We start from the raw sequence: 20,198 nt of genomic DNA, 5'->3' as shown, positions 1-20,198 counted from the left end.
ATGTTTAATTCCATAGATTGTCTTTGAGTGAGACTGGAGGGCCAAAAATACACCGCAGCTAAATGCAGCATCATGATATGCAAGCCTGTGCTTTTCCAGGAGCAGCAGTAAGGATCACTACACCATGAAATCCTGTTTGCACGATCATAGTTGTAGATCGATATTTGGTTCCTCCTTTTTTCATTATTTTTTCGTTCAGCTGCTAGAGAAGTGGTAATTATTCTGTGTATATATCAGCCCAACTGACTAAAATGTAATTTGCAAAGATTAAATTATTTCCTCTTTTTTGTTGCTTAAGTCACCTATGTAATTAAAAAAAGCTTAAATTGAAGTAGAATCTGTATCTGTTTCTGAGATAAGATTGAAATATTTTAGAGTGCTTAATGCATTTGCTTTCTGTGATATGGTCTGAATTTAATTGCAAGATGGAAAAAAAAAATTTGAATGGTGGTCTTCTCCATCTAGAAAAGCTGAAATGAATACCTTAATGATGGCAGGATACATTTTCCCCAATGGTACCTGTCAATATTTTGTGTTACTGCAGTGTCAATGCAGTAATCATAAATGACAGATGTTTTAGAGATTCTCCCAGAATCTTGTAAATAATTGGTTGAAGAACCATTAGGGATCAAGTGTTAGCTGGTGAGGATTTGATGAAGTCAGAAGGTTAGATTCCATCACAATCACTGATCCAGCATTTTACTTTTGTAGTACAGTAATTATTAATAAATGACAAGCTTTTGCACATATGATTCAAAGAACCCAAGCTTTATTTCTTCGAATTAGTATATCTAAATGCCTATATCATTTTCAGATTTGCCAGTAACCTAATTTCCATTTATAACCCAATTGTAGACTGTCATTTTTCAGCTGATTCTGCTTGATATTCATAACGTATTCATGCTGTTAAATTACATGTGGACTTTGTAGCCATCAAACTGAAGAGAAACACATTTCTTTTCATCCATGTTGGCACCTGGCTAATAGAAGCTTAAAGATGGTCATAATCTGAGAATTGTTCTCACATGCAACACTAAATGCTCAATTATTAACTTCAAGCAATAATAAGCAGGAATTCCTTAATCAATACAAAACACATGTTCTTGAGTGAAACCATAGCTCATTTTAAAAGATAAGCTAAGCTATTTTCAAACATGCTGACCTTGTGAAGTATGATTTAAAAAAAAAACATTTCTTTTTCTGTCTGTTATGACAAGCATTCTTGTTTATTTTCATTTATCTTTGCATTAAAGTGTACTTTACATAAACACTAAGAATAGCATTATACATGTTACAAAGCATCATTTTTCTTAAATTAACCTTTAATTTTCCTTCTGGCCTGGTAGTGTCTTGGAACTTTATTTCTTTTAAATCTTGATATCGAGAGACAGCCTCAAGATTAATGAGGGCACTGTAAAGACCATGACAGCTTCATATATTAATTGATCACGATGCAAACTTTGTCAAAAATACAGCATTACATCCCACGTTATGCTGACAGTGTGATAATGGATTTTTCAAGAAAGGGTCTTTGAACCCCATTTTCAAGGGTCAGTTTGGTTCAGGAGTATCTACAACTTGACTTTAATTTCTTAATATAAACCTCATAAATAATGACAGCCTTATAATGGCAACCTCTGCATATCCATTAGAAACCAGAGCTGTATTAAAATGTCGCGTCCTGTTCGGGTTTTATTGCTACGGGTTGCTCTTAGGCCAGCGTGCAATGATTAAAATTAACATGTAAAAGGGAAAACATCACGCACAGACAATAATGGAGTGGACTCAGTCACACGTGCAAACTGCTGAAGTACTGTAGGACAGGCTGACAGGATGCGAGTTGACCTGTCCTCTTTCAATATGAACATGTGAAGCATTTAGCTTGGATTTGGTTAAATATACATGTTGATTGTCAGTCTGAGTCATACATGGACTTGGCTTTTGGAATAAAGATTTTTTTGTATTAATTTAAGAACTAAATCAATTTTCCTTTCCTTTGGAAATTGTTTTAGTATAAAGGCAGCTCTGTTAAGTATGTTTAAGCACAGGGATGGTTTATGTGAAAGTACTGATTATTTTGTCATTTCCATGAAATAAGTGTACTTGGAGTAATTTTTTCAGCTGCCTTTGTCGGGTTTTTAATGTTGCCTTTGATACATTAGTGTGTAGTCCAGGGTCATTAATGTTTTTGGGCAGAGTGCCATTAAAAGGCACTGTCTGGTTTTTAAATTGTGCCTTGCTAAAGAAGGAGGTGTCATGTCAAATACACGGGGCTGCCTCAATAAACACTAGTTGAATCTTTCAAATATCTAACCCATATTTTTATTGACAATAATTAAGTACACATGTGCCAAACAACGTCTCCATGTGCCACACTCTGGCATGTGTGCCAGGGCTGCTGAACCTGTAGTAGTCGATCTCTTGCTCAAAGGTTTTTTTTTCTCCAAGTATTGCTTTGGAGTATTGCTTTGCTTTGAAGAAACGATAAGTTTGTTATACTATCATTTGTCATTGTTATCATTATGAAATATGAAAACTGAATATGGTACAGATGTTACCAAAAGCCTCTGAATCAGTGCTCAGTATTGCATGGTAGACAATTTAAGTTGAGTAGTTTAGAATCTGCATTGTGCAAATTCAAACTCCAGCGTGACTGAATGTCCAGTAGGCTACATCCTCACTCTGAGACGAGCGTTCACGCTCATGCAGGCTAAAGCTGTTGTGGTCAGGGTGCCTTTGTCATCTGTGTAATTCACTTAAGGTTTCTAAAATGCAAGTCACAGCTATGGCTCATGTGACCAAATGAAAAATGTCCCTTAGCCCATCTGATTAGGCATTTCAGTCCTGGAACTTCTTAGATCGGTCTCCGAGTCATCTTAGATCCCTATCCCCGTTCTACACTTTTGTTAGGAATAGTGTTAATCCTCTTTTTCCTGTCCTGTTGTTTCCTCCACTTCTTAACTTCGAGTCGCATATATCAAATATTGTAATATTATAACCCTGGTTTTCCTCTTCAGAACCTGGAGCACCTACAGCAGTGCTAGTGCTGAAGAGAGGCAAAGGGAGGTTGAACTAACAAGTTCACAGTTCACAGTTGTGGGAAGCCAGGGAGGTCACTCTGGATACAGGATAAGGATGCTATGATTGACCATATTGTCTGCTTCAGCTGCACACAGCCATTTATGCACTGCTGTTTGGGAAACCCTGGACACAGTCAGCTAGTGGCATAGCCCAGGCTCATTAAATATGAAAAAAAGAGGTTTGATCTGTCACAGATAATTGCGAAAAACCTCAATATGTAAATAAATTGTCCCGCCCCAAACTGCATTATGGAATCATTGAGGAAAAATATGAAATATTTTTAGATCAAGCAATGACAACAGTGGTAAATAAGTTTCTTATAGGAGAAGACCATGACTGTGTAAAATCTATAGAAAAATATCAACCCTCAAGCTTTTAAAAGAAACATAAATGAAAGATACTATAATTTAGTTTTGAAAGAACTAGGAGGAAGTACTCTTATTTATAAGTACACTATTTTACCTCACACCTTAGATAAGTGTTTTTCTCATTATAACCACATTGCAAAAGCTCCCATCTCAATTTATATAACCTTGAGTGATTGCAGGCACTTAAAAATAAATCTAAGCTTTAGCGGAAAACTGTTCATACAAAATAAGTTAGTTTATTTATATTCATCGCTAAACTAATACTTAAGGGAAGAAAATAAAAAAATGTTTTGCTGCAGAGATGACACTTAACCCTTTAGGTCCTGTTGGGACTTGAAGGTCTTGCCAGTAGAAAACCTCTCTGAGCTGAATGAATCTGGGCTTCTGCCCTGGCAGGACTGCAAAATGTCAGAAGACATGAGACTAAAGAATTGAGGTGGACAGTGGACAAAGTTTGTCTCCTAAAGTGAATTGTGGGACACTTACAAAATTTAATCTCAGCCACATTCATGATGAATGCTCTGTAAAGTTTTCCTTAGGGTAAATTTAAAAATAACTGATTTTTACATTGAGATATTGGTTATAGATGAATCATTACTTATGAATGTATTGCACTGATCATCCCTGGAAATAATAAAACAATCATTTGACGAGCTAATAACGTCAGAATATTCATGGGTACATTCAACACGGGAGCAGAGAGACACCTAATGGGACTTCAAAGTCCCACTGCCTGTAGATATTGTTATACAGCAATGAATAAATTTAGGATTAAGAAACAAGGGCATGTCACTTGGAAAATACATAACTCCAAGAAGAGCCACAGATTAAAAACTAAACACAGCATTACCATCTTCTAAATGATTTTGTCAAATCTTGGAAGCTCATCTAGGTTTGGCCTGGTGAGTACTGGTACTGGAGATCTCTAAGGAAAGCTAGGTTGCTGCCATAGCTCTGTAGTAAGGGGACAGTAGCACTGCGCTGTAGGAGGTGCAGTGGTTTGCATGAGATTAAATGGTTAAACTGAGGTCTTGGTTTGGTCAGACACAGATTGTAATTGTAGATATGTGAACCGCAGTGGCCTGGCTAAATTCCGCTCTGGGCTTCTACAGTTTGGCCTTCCTGATTTTTGCCTTAATTCAGGTGGTGATGTAATGTCTCACTTCTCCATCAAATCATCAGTACATTCGGGATGCTATCCATGCATAATGTACTTAAGTAATGGATGGCAGGGAGTCTCCTGTATGTGAGATTTTTTGACATCCTTGGGGATGAAATGCACTGTATGCAAATGATGTACATTTTTTTAGGAGGTTAAGGTGTTTGACATTGAACACGCCAGCCCAAGAAGTCAACAATTTCACTGTATATTTGTTTGATTAGATCTAGGTCGAGATCACCCAGCAGGAGACGAGCTCGTTCTCCAGAGCGAAGACGTGAGGAGAGGGAGAGAGAGCGCTATGTCCCAACTGCATATCGGATCAGTAACAACCCCAGCTTTAGTAAGAAACGGTCGAGGTCAAGGTAAAAAAAAAAGGCTTTTCCTTTTTTCATTACATTTTTGCAAAGCTGTGGTCTCCTTGGTATGGTCTTGCACATTTGACAGTACGTTCATCTGGGTTTTAGTTCCTTTTAGTACATAGCATCTATGACATTTTTTAAATCTTCATAGGACTGAAATGCTATAATGCTTTTGAAAATTTAATTCATTTGAAAATAAACTGAGACCTTTGTGAAAACTTAGTTTTTCATGAAGATATTTCACATGAAAACGCATGAAGAGTAAGTCCAAAACAGCAGAAAATGTAGACATGTTGAATAATGATTTTGCTATCTGTGCAACTTCAGTTATTCACCTGTGAAATTACTAGGAAGCACTTATTTTTAAACATTTTCACATCTCCTTTTTTCAGTGCTAATTGGGCTATAAATGGTCTTTGTGATGTGAATGCTAAAATGTACTTGTAAAGCTTGTTTTACGTCAGTTGAGACAAATGGATGCACATCGTAAGATCAGCACTGGGCTCACTAAATGAGATAAGGGCACTTGTTTTTCACTTATATGAACTTGCTATGACGTTATCTCTGTTTCAGTGGTGCACTGTGAAATGGATTTAAATCTAGAATTCTTGGAATTAGGAATTGATATCCCTAAGGATATCAGAGTATCACCTTCTCTGAGCACTTTCAAATCAAGACTCAAAACCTTCTTTTGAAGGGCTTTTATTTAATTGGTTCTGTGTCTGGCCCTTTATATTCCTACTGCATTTCAAATGCTGGTTGTAATTGTTACTTCTGCTGTCTTCCCTCCTTGTGTGCTTTGAGAAGCCACTTTAAAGGGTGCTACATGAAATAGTCTATTATTATTTATTACTAAACCATTACAGCTGACTAAGGGGCGGTTTTCTTGGTGCTTCTTAAAGTCTGATTCCCCCATGCCCATTCATGATATGAAGGCGTTGAACTAAATTAATTTTAATATGTGGAATTTCACAATTATCCCAATTATTTTATTATTGAATGACATTGACATGAATTTGTCAGAAAGTGTCCAATTATGGTAAACAATCTCTAAATATCAAAATTAGTTACAGATCTTTAGCAATGTGGTTTCTGTGATTGCACTATATAAAGCTTTTTCTAGACAATATTAGTTGGTTCTTAGTTTTAAGTTTCAGAGTGATTTTAAGTTTGTTTCAAATATCATATTATAAACCTATTATAGAGTGAGTGCTTCTCAAGATGAAGAATCCTCTTAATGGCCTAATTCACATTTTCTGTTTTGAACAGTGATTGAACAGGAGACTAAAGCAGGTCTCAGTGCAGGTCATGCTTCAGAAAGCTTCAAGCTTATCTGTAAAGAATTATTGCTGGCATTTAGAAAACGTCAGACAAGAAAATTATATGCATAGACTAACACATTTTGCTGTATACTGGGCCTGGGAGTAAAACCATAGAAGAGACTCATTGTAATCTCCAAAAGTAAAGATGAATGGTGCTGGGCGCCACTTTTCTCAATACTGAACAAACATAATGTATGTTTTCTCTACAGCATGTTTACTGGAAAGTCTATCAGTCCATTTTTTGAAGTCAGCTAAAGGTTGAATTTAGTTTTCTGTTTTCTTCGGATAGTTTGCGAGACAAAACAGCTAACTGGCAGACCAAAGAATGAAATCCTTCTTCTCTTGAACCTCAGAGCTTTCTGTGTCTGTTTAAAATAATGCTTCTTAATCTGTGCTTTAAAGCTAAACACCATCTTTCATGGTTCACGTGTCTTATGCATAGCTTATTAAGCTTTATTGTACCACGTTTAAGCAAATAAACGTTTCCAAACTCTGTTTTAAAGTTCATGTAAACCTTAGGATCTGTATTTCAGTTAGGGACATATTTCACTAACACAGGAGAACTCGTCGTAAAGCATTTAGCAAGGTTTTGTTTCCTGATGTACAAAAGAATGCAATTAACAGGTTTACAGGTTGTACTCAGAAAGCTTAACCTTTGCTTGGAACACAATACCTTCTTGAATAATATAAGCCAAAAAGCAGAGAAATTGATTTATAATAGTTGATTAATATATTATACTGATTATAATAGCTGATGTGTGGGCTGCCATTACACCATCCAGGTGGGGGCTGCTCATTGGTGCTAGTGGAGTGGAGTCCATATTACCAGTAAAGCGCTTTAAGTGGAGTGTCCAGCAGAATGCTATATAAGCGTAAGCAATTATTATTATAATATGTAGTCACTGCTCCCAGAAAGAACAATTCCACATAAAAGCTTTTACTTTTAAATGTATACATGCATGGTAAGAATTTTGAATGTATCCTTTCAAATTTGGGTGACTAGTATGTTTTGTATAGACACAGAACTATGTGGAACACGTATATATAGTACTTGATGTCTGACCCAGTTAGCAATGGAAAGGACCTGCAAAAAGGTTAATAATGTGAAAATATTCATTTTCAAACACTTATTTGTGTGTTTGATTCCTTAAATCCACTCAAGTCAATGATATTTATACCTGGACTATTTATGTTAAAGTGGGCTGTGGTCATTTCTTGATGCTAGAGCTTGCTTGCAAAGCAGTTCCATTTGACTGTTTACTCTTAAGAGAGGCTCTAATTGTGTGTTTCTAACTGAAATACTTTGTTGCCATTTCTGACAGGGTGTATAAAAAAAGCCTGAATTAATATCCAATATATGTGCTTGCAAACATTATATTTAAAAAAACAGGCTTTATTACAGCATCTTTTGGCTTGTGTTCCACACAGACGCTCACTAGCTGAGTTTCACCAATTGATTAGCAAAACAAATGTAGGTAGGTATCCATGATGAACAATTTCTTTTTATACCTACCTCAATGAAGTGCATCTTTTTTATTTCAGCTGTTAAAAGCCTTGGAAAATTACATAATATGGCTAATTGAGCTTGTAATTAGAACTAAACTCACTAAAAAAAACCATGTAGTCCTACAGGAAATGGTTTTGACACTGCTATATTTAATGTCTTATAAAAATAGAAATTTCAGGGTCCATTTCTTTCTGGCCTTTACTATTGCCGTAAGAACAATGTGTTGAGAAATTGGGTGAAAGTGTGTTGCGTCCCTGTTTTGAGTGACTTTGAAATGTGTTGGCTCGGGGCAAGGATCTGCGGAGAAGTTCAAAAACTTTCAAACAAGAGGGTATGCCCAACGAGGCCGGGGTCTGATCCTTTTTACAAGGAGCCAAAAACAGAGCAGCCTGGGGAACAGCAGTGTCAAAGCATCAGGTCATTAAATACTTATACCCAAGTCCGAGGACTACTGCATTAGGAGCCAAATACGAGAAACGATTCAGCCGCTTCAGGAAGAACAGAAAAGAACAGAATCTGCAGGAGATTAAATGCTGAAATTGGGATTACAGAAACACAGCCAGCCGAGAGTAATGGAGACAAATTCTACATCAGTGGATGCACAGCATTCCAAAGAGAAAGGAAAGATGGAAGAGATGCAAGCTTAGCTCTGTACACCCAAAAGCACATTTTAAGCACAGGACATTAATCTCAATGAATCTAGGGTCTCAGAATCCGGAAGGGTCGGACTTGCAGAAAAAATCCTTCAAAGGGCCTAGTGTTTGGGATCTGCTACAGACCATCAGATTCAGATATTAATTACAGTGCAGTCTTATAAAATGTAATACAGAACATATGTGTAAAGGAAGTGCTTATCGTTGTTTTTTTTCCCCATTGTAATAATGGAAAATCCATTGGGGATGTCAGTAGCTGAGACTGAAATGGTAGATATAGCTAACAACTGCTTCTTTCAGTTTGTCAGAGCACCTGCTAGAGGGAATGCCTGTATTGATCTAGTGTTTTGATACAAACAAGAAGATACAGGGAGGAAAGAAGAGGTGAGAGAACCTTCAGGGAACTGCGATCATAATATATGAGGTTTTGAGGTATATTTAGAAACTGTTCAAGTAGAATCTCAAACCATATAAGTTTATAATTTCAGGAAAACAGGCTATGAAGGAATGAAAGGGAGTTGAAGAGAAGTAGAATGGGATAGGATAAGTATGGATTTGTTAGAAAATGGATGGCAACATTATAAAGATGCTCTGCCTGAGGGAAAGACCAGATTCATTCCAGGGGTAAGTAAATACAATGATAGAAAGTGACCTGAATGGTTTAAGAAATCAGTTAAGAAAAATCAATGCAAAAAGATAGCACTTTTTAAAATGCCTAAAAAAGAATGGGATGCAGTCAAAGAAAATTAATATAATAAGGGCGGACATGGGTAAAAATCAAGACCAGGTGCAAAATAATGAATATTACAATACAGGCTAAAATATTTATTTCTGACACTAAAAAAGCAAGAGGACAATAAAGGATAAAGTGAAGCGTCTCAAATAAAAATGGGGAAGTTTTATGATGAGAAATGTCTGAAAAAATTACTTTTTAAATCTGATGAATACTAGCATCAAGAGGTAGAAGTGCTAAAATTATTAGAAACACTTGAATATCTTGGGCCCGGTAGTATTAAGAGGCAATTGTACTTAAATAGAACTAAGAGATGGTATTCGTAAGCCAGTTCTTACAGTCATTCAAGATAATGGTAGTAGCTATTGACAGCACAATTGCTAATATAGCACCCATCCTTAAAGGTTGTCAACTGAATCAAGCAATTATTCAGCAGTTAGTCATACTTCTGTTACGTTAAGACACCTGTGAAAGCTGAAATTGGGGGTAAACTAAAAGAGTGCACAAATTATCCCAAAATAGGGATTAGCTAACAGTACTGCTTCTGCAAAGGTCATTTTTGGTTTGGCAGAATACATTTAATATAAAAAGTGTATTACATGCAGGTAGTATATAGTAGAATCTAGAGTTCAGTTGTGGTCACCACCATCCAAAAAGTACAGCTATGCAGTGTTGCATTTAGACGTGAAAAATCTAAAACTAATTCTTTACACAAAAGGTTGTGGGAGTCTGGAATATGCCACTCAGCCATTTTATTTCTTATTGGAGCTAATACCATCAGTTCTTTCAAGAAACAGCTCTTTGAGATCCTCAGATAAGTTAGTTACCAACAGCTATGAAGTTGCATGTGCAGTAAACACAACTTACATAATTGTGCTATTACATAATTTCTGCTGTCTCTGAAGAGGAATGAATCCAATTGTTTAAATGATCAGAAAAATGGCACAGGTAGGTATTTTATTTGAAACGAGATGATGTAGGATGTCGCATCCCACATGCAGAAAATTCTGTCAGTGCCCCTGGAGGGTGGAGAAAAAAAGATTTGCATTGCAGTGTGTTGCTTGAGGTTTTCCTTCTCAATAAATGCTTTGTAAATCAAAGCAACGCAGTATGATGAGAAAAGTAAAATTCCTTCCGATAAGCCCTTTGTAATATGCCTGTTTTTCTTCAGTTGTTTTCCTCTCACAAAAGACATTAAAGTAAATGTCAATTTCTTCTTACAAGATACTGAATTGTTCTGAAAGTAATAGGGCATTGAATGGATCAGTGAATTCAGAACATGGTTGGGAACTTGTCATCTAAGGTGTAGGTACTCAGTTTATGAATGAGCTTTTTGGTGAAAAGACTAAATTAAAGGTGACAAGCTGTACCACAAATAAAAGGAGTATAATGTCATACTGTCTTAATATCTTTGGTTCTGATTGTCAATGTTAGCTTTGCAGTTCTTATTTTTATACATGTACGAAGGTCCACATTATCACTTTCTTTTAAATGCATTCATGTCATTCCTTGTGTTTGAAATTGGAAACAAGTGGGCACGATGGTGCTTCAGGATATGTGGCAGATGGAGAGAACTGTAAATTGCTTTGGACTTTAATGACTTTCATCATTCTGCTTAAGTATCTGATTTCTAGGAGTAATGTCCACATTTCACACACCTTGGAAATTCAACAGGCAGAGAGTCAAAATGTCCTTCATCTGGAGTGACAAGACATCAGAAACATTTATATTAATGCGCATGGTGAATTGACCATCAAGAATATAGCATTTTTGTCTTTAATGATTTGATGCTCATTCACAAGATTTTTTCCAAACTGCCTTAAGTTTAAAGCTTTTTTTCCCCCACCGTTTTATCAGATCTCCACATGAAAAGAAGAGAAAACGAAGTTCAAAATCTCAGATAAAATCTAAAGCCCAGTCCTGCTCACCTTCATCTTCACCTAATCAAGCTTCACACAAGAAGCCAGCATCAGCACGTTCCACCAGCATTTCTCCGGCAGGCAGCAGGGATTCCAGTCAGGAGCGATCCAGGTACAGCAGGAATCAGCCATTCTTTCCATCTTGAAATCACACAGGCATTTCTGAGATCTTCCATAGCTCCCAATCGTGCTGTAATTGTGGATCTTATTTCCCCCCTTAAGGCTTGAAATGTTTTTTCTTCAGCTTAGTGAATCTTATTAGCACCTTGTTATCTAATTTTCTCAGTTCTCTTGGAATTGAAGCTAGTACTGGGATAGGAGACCAGTAGGTGACACACTTCCCTCATGATCAGAATTTCTACACTGATGCCTCAGTGCCGTCCTGCAGAAGAGATGTTAAACCAAGACGTTGATGTACAGGTAGTAGATAAAAAAATGGAAACACTTGGGTAAATGAGGGACATCAAGTATATGGAAAGCAAGGGCTCCCACACAGGTATGGCTAATGTTATTTAAGCAAATAACATCCGAGCATACTTAGGGTCATATATAAAAATAATGGGCAAGCCTGGTTGCCTGCAATTTTATCTGGTATGGCAGCACTAGGAAACCTCAGTGACTTTAAACAAGGGATGATTTTTGGGGTATGTTTGGCAGAAATGTCAGTGACCAAGACAGATCAACTTGCATGTACTTCATAAGCAACTATCTTGAAGGTGATGGCAGCATAGAATACCGAGCCAAAGATAATCCTCAGCAAAGGGCAAGAGTGGATAGAATCACACACTCCAGGACTGTGCTTTTTGAGCATGAATTCTAAGAGCAAGGCAAAACAAGCGAGCCACCTGCAGATCGGTTTGCTGCATTTTTCACCGTGGCTAACCAGGAGCAAGTTTTATCAAAAATGGTCTGCCCAGATCCACAGGCTATGCGTACAGTGTACAAACTGTTCATCACAGCTGGCGCAAAGAGCACAGGTGGTGGACTGCTGAGCAGTGGAGAGATGATGGGATAGGGTCAGATGAATCATCCTTCAGCGTGTTCCTGGGGAACTCTGTAACCCCGTATGCATTTTTCCAGCAGTAAAGGGTTCTGTAATGTGGGGCCTGTTTTCCTGGCATGGCTTGAGTACCCTCATTCCTTTAGAAGTCAAGGTCAATGATCATTTATACTTAGTGATACCGGATGATCAAATTTACCCCACGTTGCAGCATTTGTTTCCTGCCAGGAGCAGTCTCTTCCGAGATGACAGTGTCCCCATCTACAGGTCAGGTGGTCTCTCAGTGGTTTGATGAGCAAGATGTTGATGCTTTCTGTGCGTCATGACATTCTCAGTCGCCAGATCCACTCCTGAGTGCTTTCCATTTCCACCAGCCAGGAATGAGTTAGTTGACTTTCTCAAGGAAGAATGGTGTCACATCCCTCCTGCCAACGTCCAGACACTTATGGATACTATGCCATCTGCAACGCCCTATTCAGTGATTTTACGTTAGTGTTTCCATATTTTTGTCCATGACCCGTACTTTGTCATTGGATCCCATGGTGCTATTCGGAACAGTAGAGGAGTCGTTCCTAAATCCAGGCTAAATTCCTCTTCAGGCTTGAATCATCTGACCTTCATTAAATTCCCTCCAGTGTAGTTGGAGAAGTCATTTCTCACTTTTCCACCTGATGTGCTATGCATTGGGGCTGTGCATTTCAGCAGTGGATGAAGTGGGTCTCCTCACACGTGTAAAGTCCTTTACAAGAAATTCTTAGTATAATTACCATTATTATTATAATTGCTATTATTAGTATATTATGTACAAAGCTTACAAATTAAAAAAAATGTATAATTTCAGAAACAGTAAGACATGGCCTTGTTGGATTCTTTAAAAAAAAAATGAACGTATATAACTTATCTGCACAAAATATCATTTTACATTGTCAGCATTCAGCGTAAAGAGATTAAATCGATGAAAACAAAACCCTGTGAATGTTAAAAATTATAGAGAGCATGCAAAATGTGTCCTTTCGTTCTTCCCCGTTATGTGCCCATGTTTAGACCTCAGTATGTCTGCTTTCAAGCCAGTTAACCAAATAGCATTTAGTTGTGAGTCATCTGTTTTTATTCCACGGTCGAGTGCTCAACATAAATAGTTCATGAAAATTCTTTTTGAAGTGTTTTTTTATTTTTTCTAGGGGAGGCTCTCGGGAAAAAGACAAACAAGTATCTTCCGCCATTGTCTCCTCGGTTCAAACAAAAATAACTCAGGTATGGAGGATGGATCTGACGGAACCATTGTATTCTGACAGAGGTGTTACATTGTTCAGTGTATTTGCTATAACAGGTTGCATCTATAACTGTGGTAATCTGAAAATCTATAGGGGTACTAATGACTGGTGGAATTATTTAATAGGTGCATTGATGCAAAGAGTAAGTTTAGATCCTGAGTGTTCCGAGTACAACTTTGTTGTGTTTTTAAGATAAAACTTTCTTCTCTATCCAAAAGGGTGGGAATATGTCTTTTTACAAAAGTAGAGAAGCTTGATTAAAGTAAATGTATCAAACCTGACAATTGATGGGCAAAACCAGAAGACAAACATAGCTTCCATTGGGTTACATGTTTTTCTTTGCTGTAGGCTGTTACCTTTATTAATCCACTGCCCTTGTAGCAGCAGGAATGCCGCAGTTATACGACCGTTCTGTGCAGCAGTTGAAATTCACAGTTAATTCATAGATGTGAATATTTGTTTTGCAGTGTCTGACTTGTATTATGATTCTTTGTACAGTTACCTACTGTATGATTCCAGAGCAGGTGCTGTTGTAAAGTGTTGCCACCAAATGAGTGGATGAATATAGCTAAGGTGCCTATGGTTAAAGATTTATTATAGCCTGTTTTCTTTCTTGAAAGAAGCCAGGTCACTGGCTTCAATAACATGGCTGCTCCAGACTCTCACCATCCTTAGGGTAAAGAAGTGCTTCCTCGGTTTTAAATGTACTTTCACATAGTTTCCACTTGTGTCCTCTATTTCGTGTTTCTGTTCTTCAGCTTGCTCTGAATTAAGCTGCTCAATTGACTTTGCCACTGCCTTTGGAGGATTTTGAATACTTGTATCACGTCCCCTCATACTCCTCCTTTTCAAGACTGAAAATGTTCGAGTCCTTCAAATTGCCAGTGTAAGACATTTCCTTTAGTCCCAGTTTGTACCTGGTTGTTCTTCTCTGGACTAATTCCAGTACAGCCATATGTTTTCTTTAACGTTGTAACAAACATTGTAAGGATTACAGTGTGCTGAGACCTACCCCAAATGGCCACGCAGTATTTATGAGTTTATTTTACAACACCAGTCCACTGTGGTGTTCTTTGTTTCATGCTCAGTTTCTCCTCTGATGTATAGAGCTAGTCACAGGGCTCTTCCCAGATGACTGCAGCAAGTGGAGGCTGAAGGCATTCCCGTTTCAGGTTTTTCAAAGAACGATAGGAACTTTTTGTAAGTTGTAAGATTTTGGATTCAACTTACTCATTGTCACAAACAACCTCAGAATGAAAAACAAATGCTCAAACAATTCTGAAAAGTAATTGCAAATGAAAATAGAGAAACGTGGTTTGGATAAGTGTATGTAGTAAGCTTGTTTTGTGATTTGGAAGGCTATTGGTTACTCCTGAGCTAATTGACAGTTGCTGTTACTGAGGAGTGTGTACACTTATCCAACCTTTTTTTCATTTTTAATTACTTTTCAGAATGTTTGAGCATTTGCTTGTCACTTGGAGAATGTGTGTTGCAATGTGTAAATAAAGGTCAAATAAATTCTGATTTAATTTGTAATGATTTTGGGCTGTTAGACTTTTTTTTTAGGTACCGTTAAGTGATTAGCAAAGTCTTCATCCACCATCACCATGAAGTACAGCTCAGTGCAGAAACACTTCAAATGCACTTCCCAGTGCAGTTTAGGATCCAATTTTTATTTGAGAAATTAGCCTTGCCTTACCTGGACATGTTTGCAGTGAACAGGTTCAGTTTCTGTTAAATGAGTATACAGGTTCAAAGATTTAGCACTACCTGGAGCATACGGAGGCTGGAGCAGTTAGATGTAAAAGTTGAAAACATTAGTGCTCGTTGCCTGCCAAAAATCAGTCAGGCATCCAGGTGGGCCTAAGGTTTTGTATGTGATTTAAGTACATTTGCCTTCATGGGATTAGAAACTAGCCATCAGCTATGCTGTAAGGCATCTCCTTGGCAAGCAAATGTGTTCAACTTTATAGTTCAATGTTTGCTTGAGGGAGTAGTACAAACTATTTTTCCCACTTAAGTTAAGATTCAGTAAGGGAGCTTTTTCCATAGATTTGGAAGTACACTATGACACATGACTGATAGTTTGACAGTTTAATTATTTAAGGTAACATCACATTTTCTCCCATTATTAATTTACCATTAGCTATCAAACTTATTGGTCACTTTTATTTTAAGTTTTCTTTAGCACATTGTGGGTCCACTTATAGAGATGTAGTGTAGATCCCATGTTCATTCACAGGTAAACTAGCATCTCCAATGCTTTGTATACAATAAAATCTACACTCGCTGATGGTATAAATCCCATTTATTTGAGACTTTATCTGCAGAAAAGGCAGGGAGCGATCTGATTAAAATGCTGTTAATATGATTAAAAGGTTTTGAAGCATAACACTTTTATCTCTGGACACATTCAGCATGTGTTCTTTAACTCGTTGCAACTGTGATACGGAGAGACGAAAATTTAAGATAAAGTTGGCCACAAGCTTTGACCACAGTTGTTTCACTTGCCTGAAGTACATAAAACAGCTGGTTTTCAGATTTCTTCAGTCACCAGTTTTCATTCGTGAACCTTATCCTAAAAGCTCAATATTGCAGCTGAGATAAAGTATTGACCTCAAGCAATGGATAAATCCCATTTCCAGCTGAAGAGCATAGAAAATTGGTGCAGTAACCTCTGAAAATCATCTCTAACTGTGAAGAGTGCTGGCATTTCATACTGAATAGTCTCTTGAAAACGTACAGTAAATATTCTTATTAAATCAGGATTACCATTGATCTCAAAACGGCCTTTTCTGGTATGCCTCTGCCCTACTCCCAGACGTAAAATAACATGATGATGACAAGGAAAGATTAATGTGAGATTCCCTCAAATGAAATTGCCTTTACAGTCCTTCTTTTTTCACAGATTATGTGATTACTGTATTTACGGTAATAGTTTTCCCTGTTCCTGTGGAATTGCTCACGTAGCTGTGGTTTATTTATATGATGTTTTTTAATTTTAATCCTGCATATCATAAATGGTCTCCATCATCTCGTGTGAAACAAATTTTATTTCCCATCATGAATATGCTACATTGATGCAAAGCCTCAATGCCTCAAGCCTCAAAGTTATATTCTTAGTCCCTTATGTTCTGTTTTTTTTTTTAGATTCTTTGATAATTGAATCGATGGTCTTCACAATGCTTGCAACATTATTTTATTTAAATAACATTCAAAAAAGGGAAAAAGATAGGCCTTTTCTTTATTTTGGACCATGGGACACAGTGATTTACTGTAAAAGCTAATAATTGAACTGCTATAGTTCACGGCATGTTATTTCACAACCATAGTAATTTGTAGGAATTCAAATGCAAGGCAGAAGGAATGAGCAGGCATTTCTGAATACTTAAAATGTTCGAAGTGTGCTCTTTCAGGCTCATAACTAGCGTGGCTGGGTAGTTAAAATCCCCTGAAATACTTTCATTTGTGGGCAGTCGCATGAGCTGTGTGTTAGTGTTTTAATGGTTCCCTCAAATGGCTTTATTACTGCTCGTTCCAATAAAACTGTTCAGAGGAGCATTAAAGAGTCACAACTGAACCTTTGTAAGTAGATACTCTTCTTGCTTTGCCAAGGAAGTATGTTTAGAGGTAGGTACCAAGTAAATTGCAGATAAATGTTAGTCACGCATATAAGAATGTGAATCATTTGAAGCTCACAGTTCTGTGGATGAAGGCAGTTTATTCCCGCTATTAACTGGAGGATTTATGCTCTCATTTACCTGGACCTGATATGTTTTAATGCTTTCATGGTTTAATTCAGTATTTGAGTATTTTCCGTTTCAGAGATTTTGGAGCATAGAGCAGATTTCTAAGGGTTTGTTTACATCTTTTGATTGTGATGAATTCTTGTTAAAGATGGCTTGACTCTTTTGCTTAGTTTAAGTACTAATTATATTCCTTGAATTGGATCAACAGGACCCAACAGCAATTTAAGGATATATGACACCACTGATTGATTTCCTTCCAAAAAATCCATATATGTGCAAATGTTCCTCACCAGTATCTTACAGTATGATTTGATTTCAGGGCGAAGGTTTCATTTTGCATTATGTCTTTCTGAAAGACTGAATATCTAACTAACAAGTGCTATCCCTAACTTGGAATTTTTCCAAAGTCAAACTACCCATCTAATGAGGCCTGTTGTATATGCCTGCTGTAAAAATGTTTCCTAAGCCTACTAGCATAAATAGTTGGAAATGCATTAAGCTGTCCACTACTGACAGATTTGAAAGATAACCCAATACCCGATTATGAGAAAAACTTTTTTTGGTACACATAAAATCTTGCAGTGTGTCATTGATGGATGATTCTAGGATTAACCCTCTAGAAAAATGAATGTTGCAGCTCTCTTTTCTTTAGATTTAAGATTAGCATATCTCTCCAGTGAAAAGCTGATGTAATATGGATTGCTTAAGGTCTGCTTTTCCTCATGTTGCTAAAGTGTAAAATCCTTGCGTCTCTATTTCCTGTCACACCGGTCTGTTATCATGCCTCTTAAAAAGACACTAATAACAGAATTAAACCAAGCCACAAGTTTCAGAGAATGTTTTTTTTTATGTTTAAAGTGAATTATGGTTTTACTTTGGATGTGTTTGAAATTAAAGCAAGTCTGTGTATTTTGTGGGTTGCAATGATGGCAGTTGTTCTTTACTTCTTCGATGATTCACAAATGTTAAATTAGAAGAAGTGGAGGCTCCATCCTCTTATCTATCACAGAACTCCCACTTGTGTACATATATAATACGTGGAACTGCTGTGTGGTCTTAAGGAAATATTAAGACTATTATATTGGGTTTTATTTTGACTTCTCTGTCCTGATTTAGAAGCTATTGTACAACATGCCGTTGTTTTTCTCTCAAGTACTGTTTAATAAACATGTAGATATGACATCACATTCAAAGCCATGATCTTCACATTGACAAATGTCTTGTTCCCTACCACATTGTCTTCTTGAACTAGCTTTTAAAATTGAAGTCTTGATCCTGTTGACTTAAGTAGGGTGGATGTTCATTTATACTTTTCAGAAAATAGATATGCTTATGTCAATGTCTTTCACATCTTGGACACAACTATGAGTTACAATGTATGTATGTTATAAGTATTAACAATTCAAAGCCTCCACTAAAAGTTTCCTTTATTAAAGCACTGTGGCTGTTCTTAATAGAGCTCAGAGTGGGTGAGAAGAAACGCTGCCATTTAGCAGTGCTTAATTCATTGATCAATTTATTTTATCTTCAGAAATTTCAATGCACCAACTCAAGATAAATTAAACATTAGCAGTCAATATGAAGTCTTCTTGTAGCTAATCCATCATATTTTCCGATCAAATTTAATTGACTCAACTTAATTGACTTGTCAGCTGTTCATCATTATTAATATCATTTGTTGCTCTCTACAAATCCATAAAGCTAAAGGCCTGAGCTTTGCAGTGCAGAATACATTTTTTCAGCATTAACTTTAAAATGAAAATAAAACGGCTAGAATTTCAGTATATCACCATAGAACTGCATAAAGAAGTAAAAACACACTTAATGTCTTTTACACAGAAATGTAAATCTCTCTTTGGCACTCACTTGATCTGTGGAGTGTCTACCTTGTGGGCTTTGTGTCTCGGTGAACCCTGGACCTGTGAAGCAAATCTAGAATCTTTTGAAAGCTGTTTTGGAAGGGTAAGGAACTTTTCTTTCCTCTTCAAAACGGATGTTCCCCTGTCTTTCTGTCTCCCAGGATTTGATGGCCAAAGTGCGAGCTATGCTGGCAGCTTCTAAAGGCCTGCAAACGAGCCCCTCCTGAGCAACTCTTCAGAAGGATCCCAAGGGAAAACGGTTATTAAACAACAACCTCGATCTGCCTCAACACTACAACAGAACGAATGCTAATTGTGTTGCAGTTCGTCAGGAACAAGCCGGTGCTTGTGGCAGATACTCTCAACATATGGTGACTGCCAGGTTGATGCGATGTTTTCTTTTCTTCCTTAATGCCAATAAAAAGTGTTTCCTTTGTTAAAAAAAAAACTGCATTGTATCTGTTAGGATTTTATATATGTAGACAATGAAAACTGAATCTGGCTTTGACTGTTTGCTTAAAATGTCTCGTGTGGTGCGAAGGACTAAAGAGACAGACTTGCAGATTTTCCAACACTCTCTGGATTTTAGCCATATACTGGAGCAATACAGGACGTTGAAAAAATAGGTAATACAAAGATTTTACACTAAATGAGATTACAAAATTAAGAAAGGATGAAAAATTAAGAATTCCATTTCAACTTAGAACACATCTATCGATTTGCTTCAAATCCTTAATTTATTTTTATGTGCCCTTTTTTGGTAATTTTGTAAAGGTTGCACTATTCGGTCATTTTAAGAGGTCAGATAGGAATATTTTTATCCTTCTGTGAAGGAATAATGCATTTGCTTTTTTTTTCCCCCCACTAACTCTGTTTTGTTCTGTTCTTTGCGAGCTAAATTGTTGACTGCCTTCACACTCTTGTTTGTAAGATTGTACAGGACTTGTGAGTGTGCTGCTTTATAGACCTTGTCAATAAATTTGAATTACAGTGTATTACTTGTGCTTTGTTTTTGTTCCATTAAATGAATGTGTTAGAACTGAAGAAGAAGTACAGCTGCCGCTCAGATCACATGAAGCACATGAAGGGCATTATATTAGTGTCACTGCATGCAAAATCACATCTTGCAGTTTTTTTTCAAAACTGGTGCAAACACAATGTCAAGATAACACATACACAAGCTGTAGAGATATAATTTAGATCTTTGAGTCA

General features: G+C 36.9%; 1 protein-coding gene across 4 annotated transcripts in view; it reads left to right on the top strand.

Moving 5' to 3' along the window:
- sfswap (splicing factor SWAP) overlaps window positions 1-19,981 on the top strand; it is a 73,062-nt gene extending 53,081 nt beyond the window's left edge. For 3 of the 4 annotated variants that reach the window (XM_088935542.1, XM_088935540.1, XM_088935541.1), the window contains exons 15-18: window positions 4,833-4,973; window positions 11,043-11,216; window positions 13,286-13,358; window positions 19,148-19,981. In XM_088935542.1, the coding sequence (XP_088791668.1) occupies window positions 4,833-4,973; window positions 11,043-11,216; window positions 13,286-13,358; window positions 19,148-19,213 (454 nt within the window). In that variant the 3' untranslated portion in view covers window positions 19,214-19,981. The remainder of the gene's footprint in view (window positions 1-4,832; window positions 4,974-11,042; window positions 11,217-13,285; window positions 13,359-19,147) is intronic. The other variant, XM_088935543.1, reaches the window with a different exon arrangement.
- Window positions 19,982-20,198: the final 217 nt, after the last annotated feature.

The sequence above is a fragment of the Atractosteus spatula genome, chromosome 17, assembly GCF_055471065.1.
Source record: "Atractosteus spatula isolate fAtrSpa1 chromosome 17, fAtrSpa1.hap1, whole genome shotgun sequence".
Classification (NCBI taxonomy): Eukaryota; Metazoa; Chordata; class Actinopteri; order Semionotiformes; family Lepisosteidae; genus Atractosteus; species Atractosteus spatula.
Note: the sequence above shows the minus strand (reverse complement) of the source record. Positions and strands in the feature narration are given on the sequence as shown.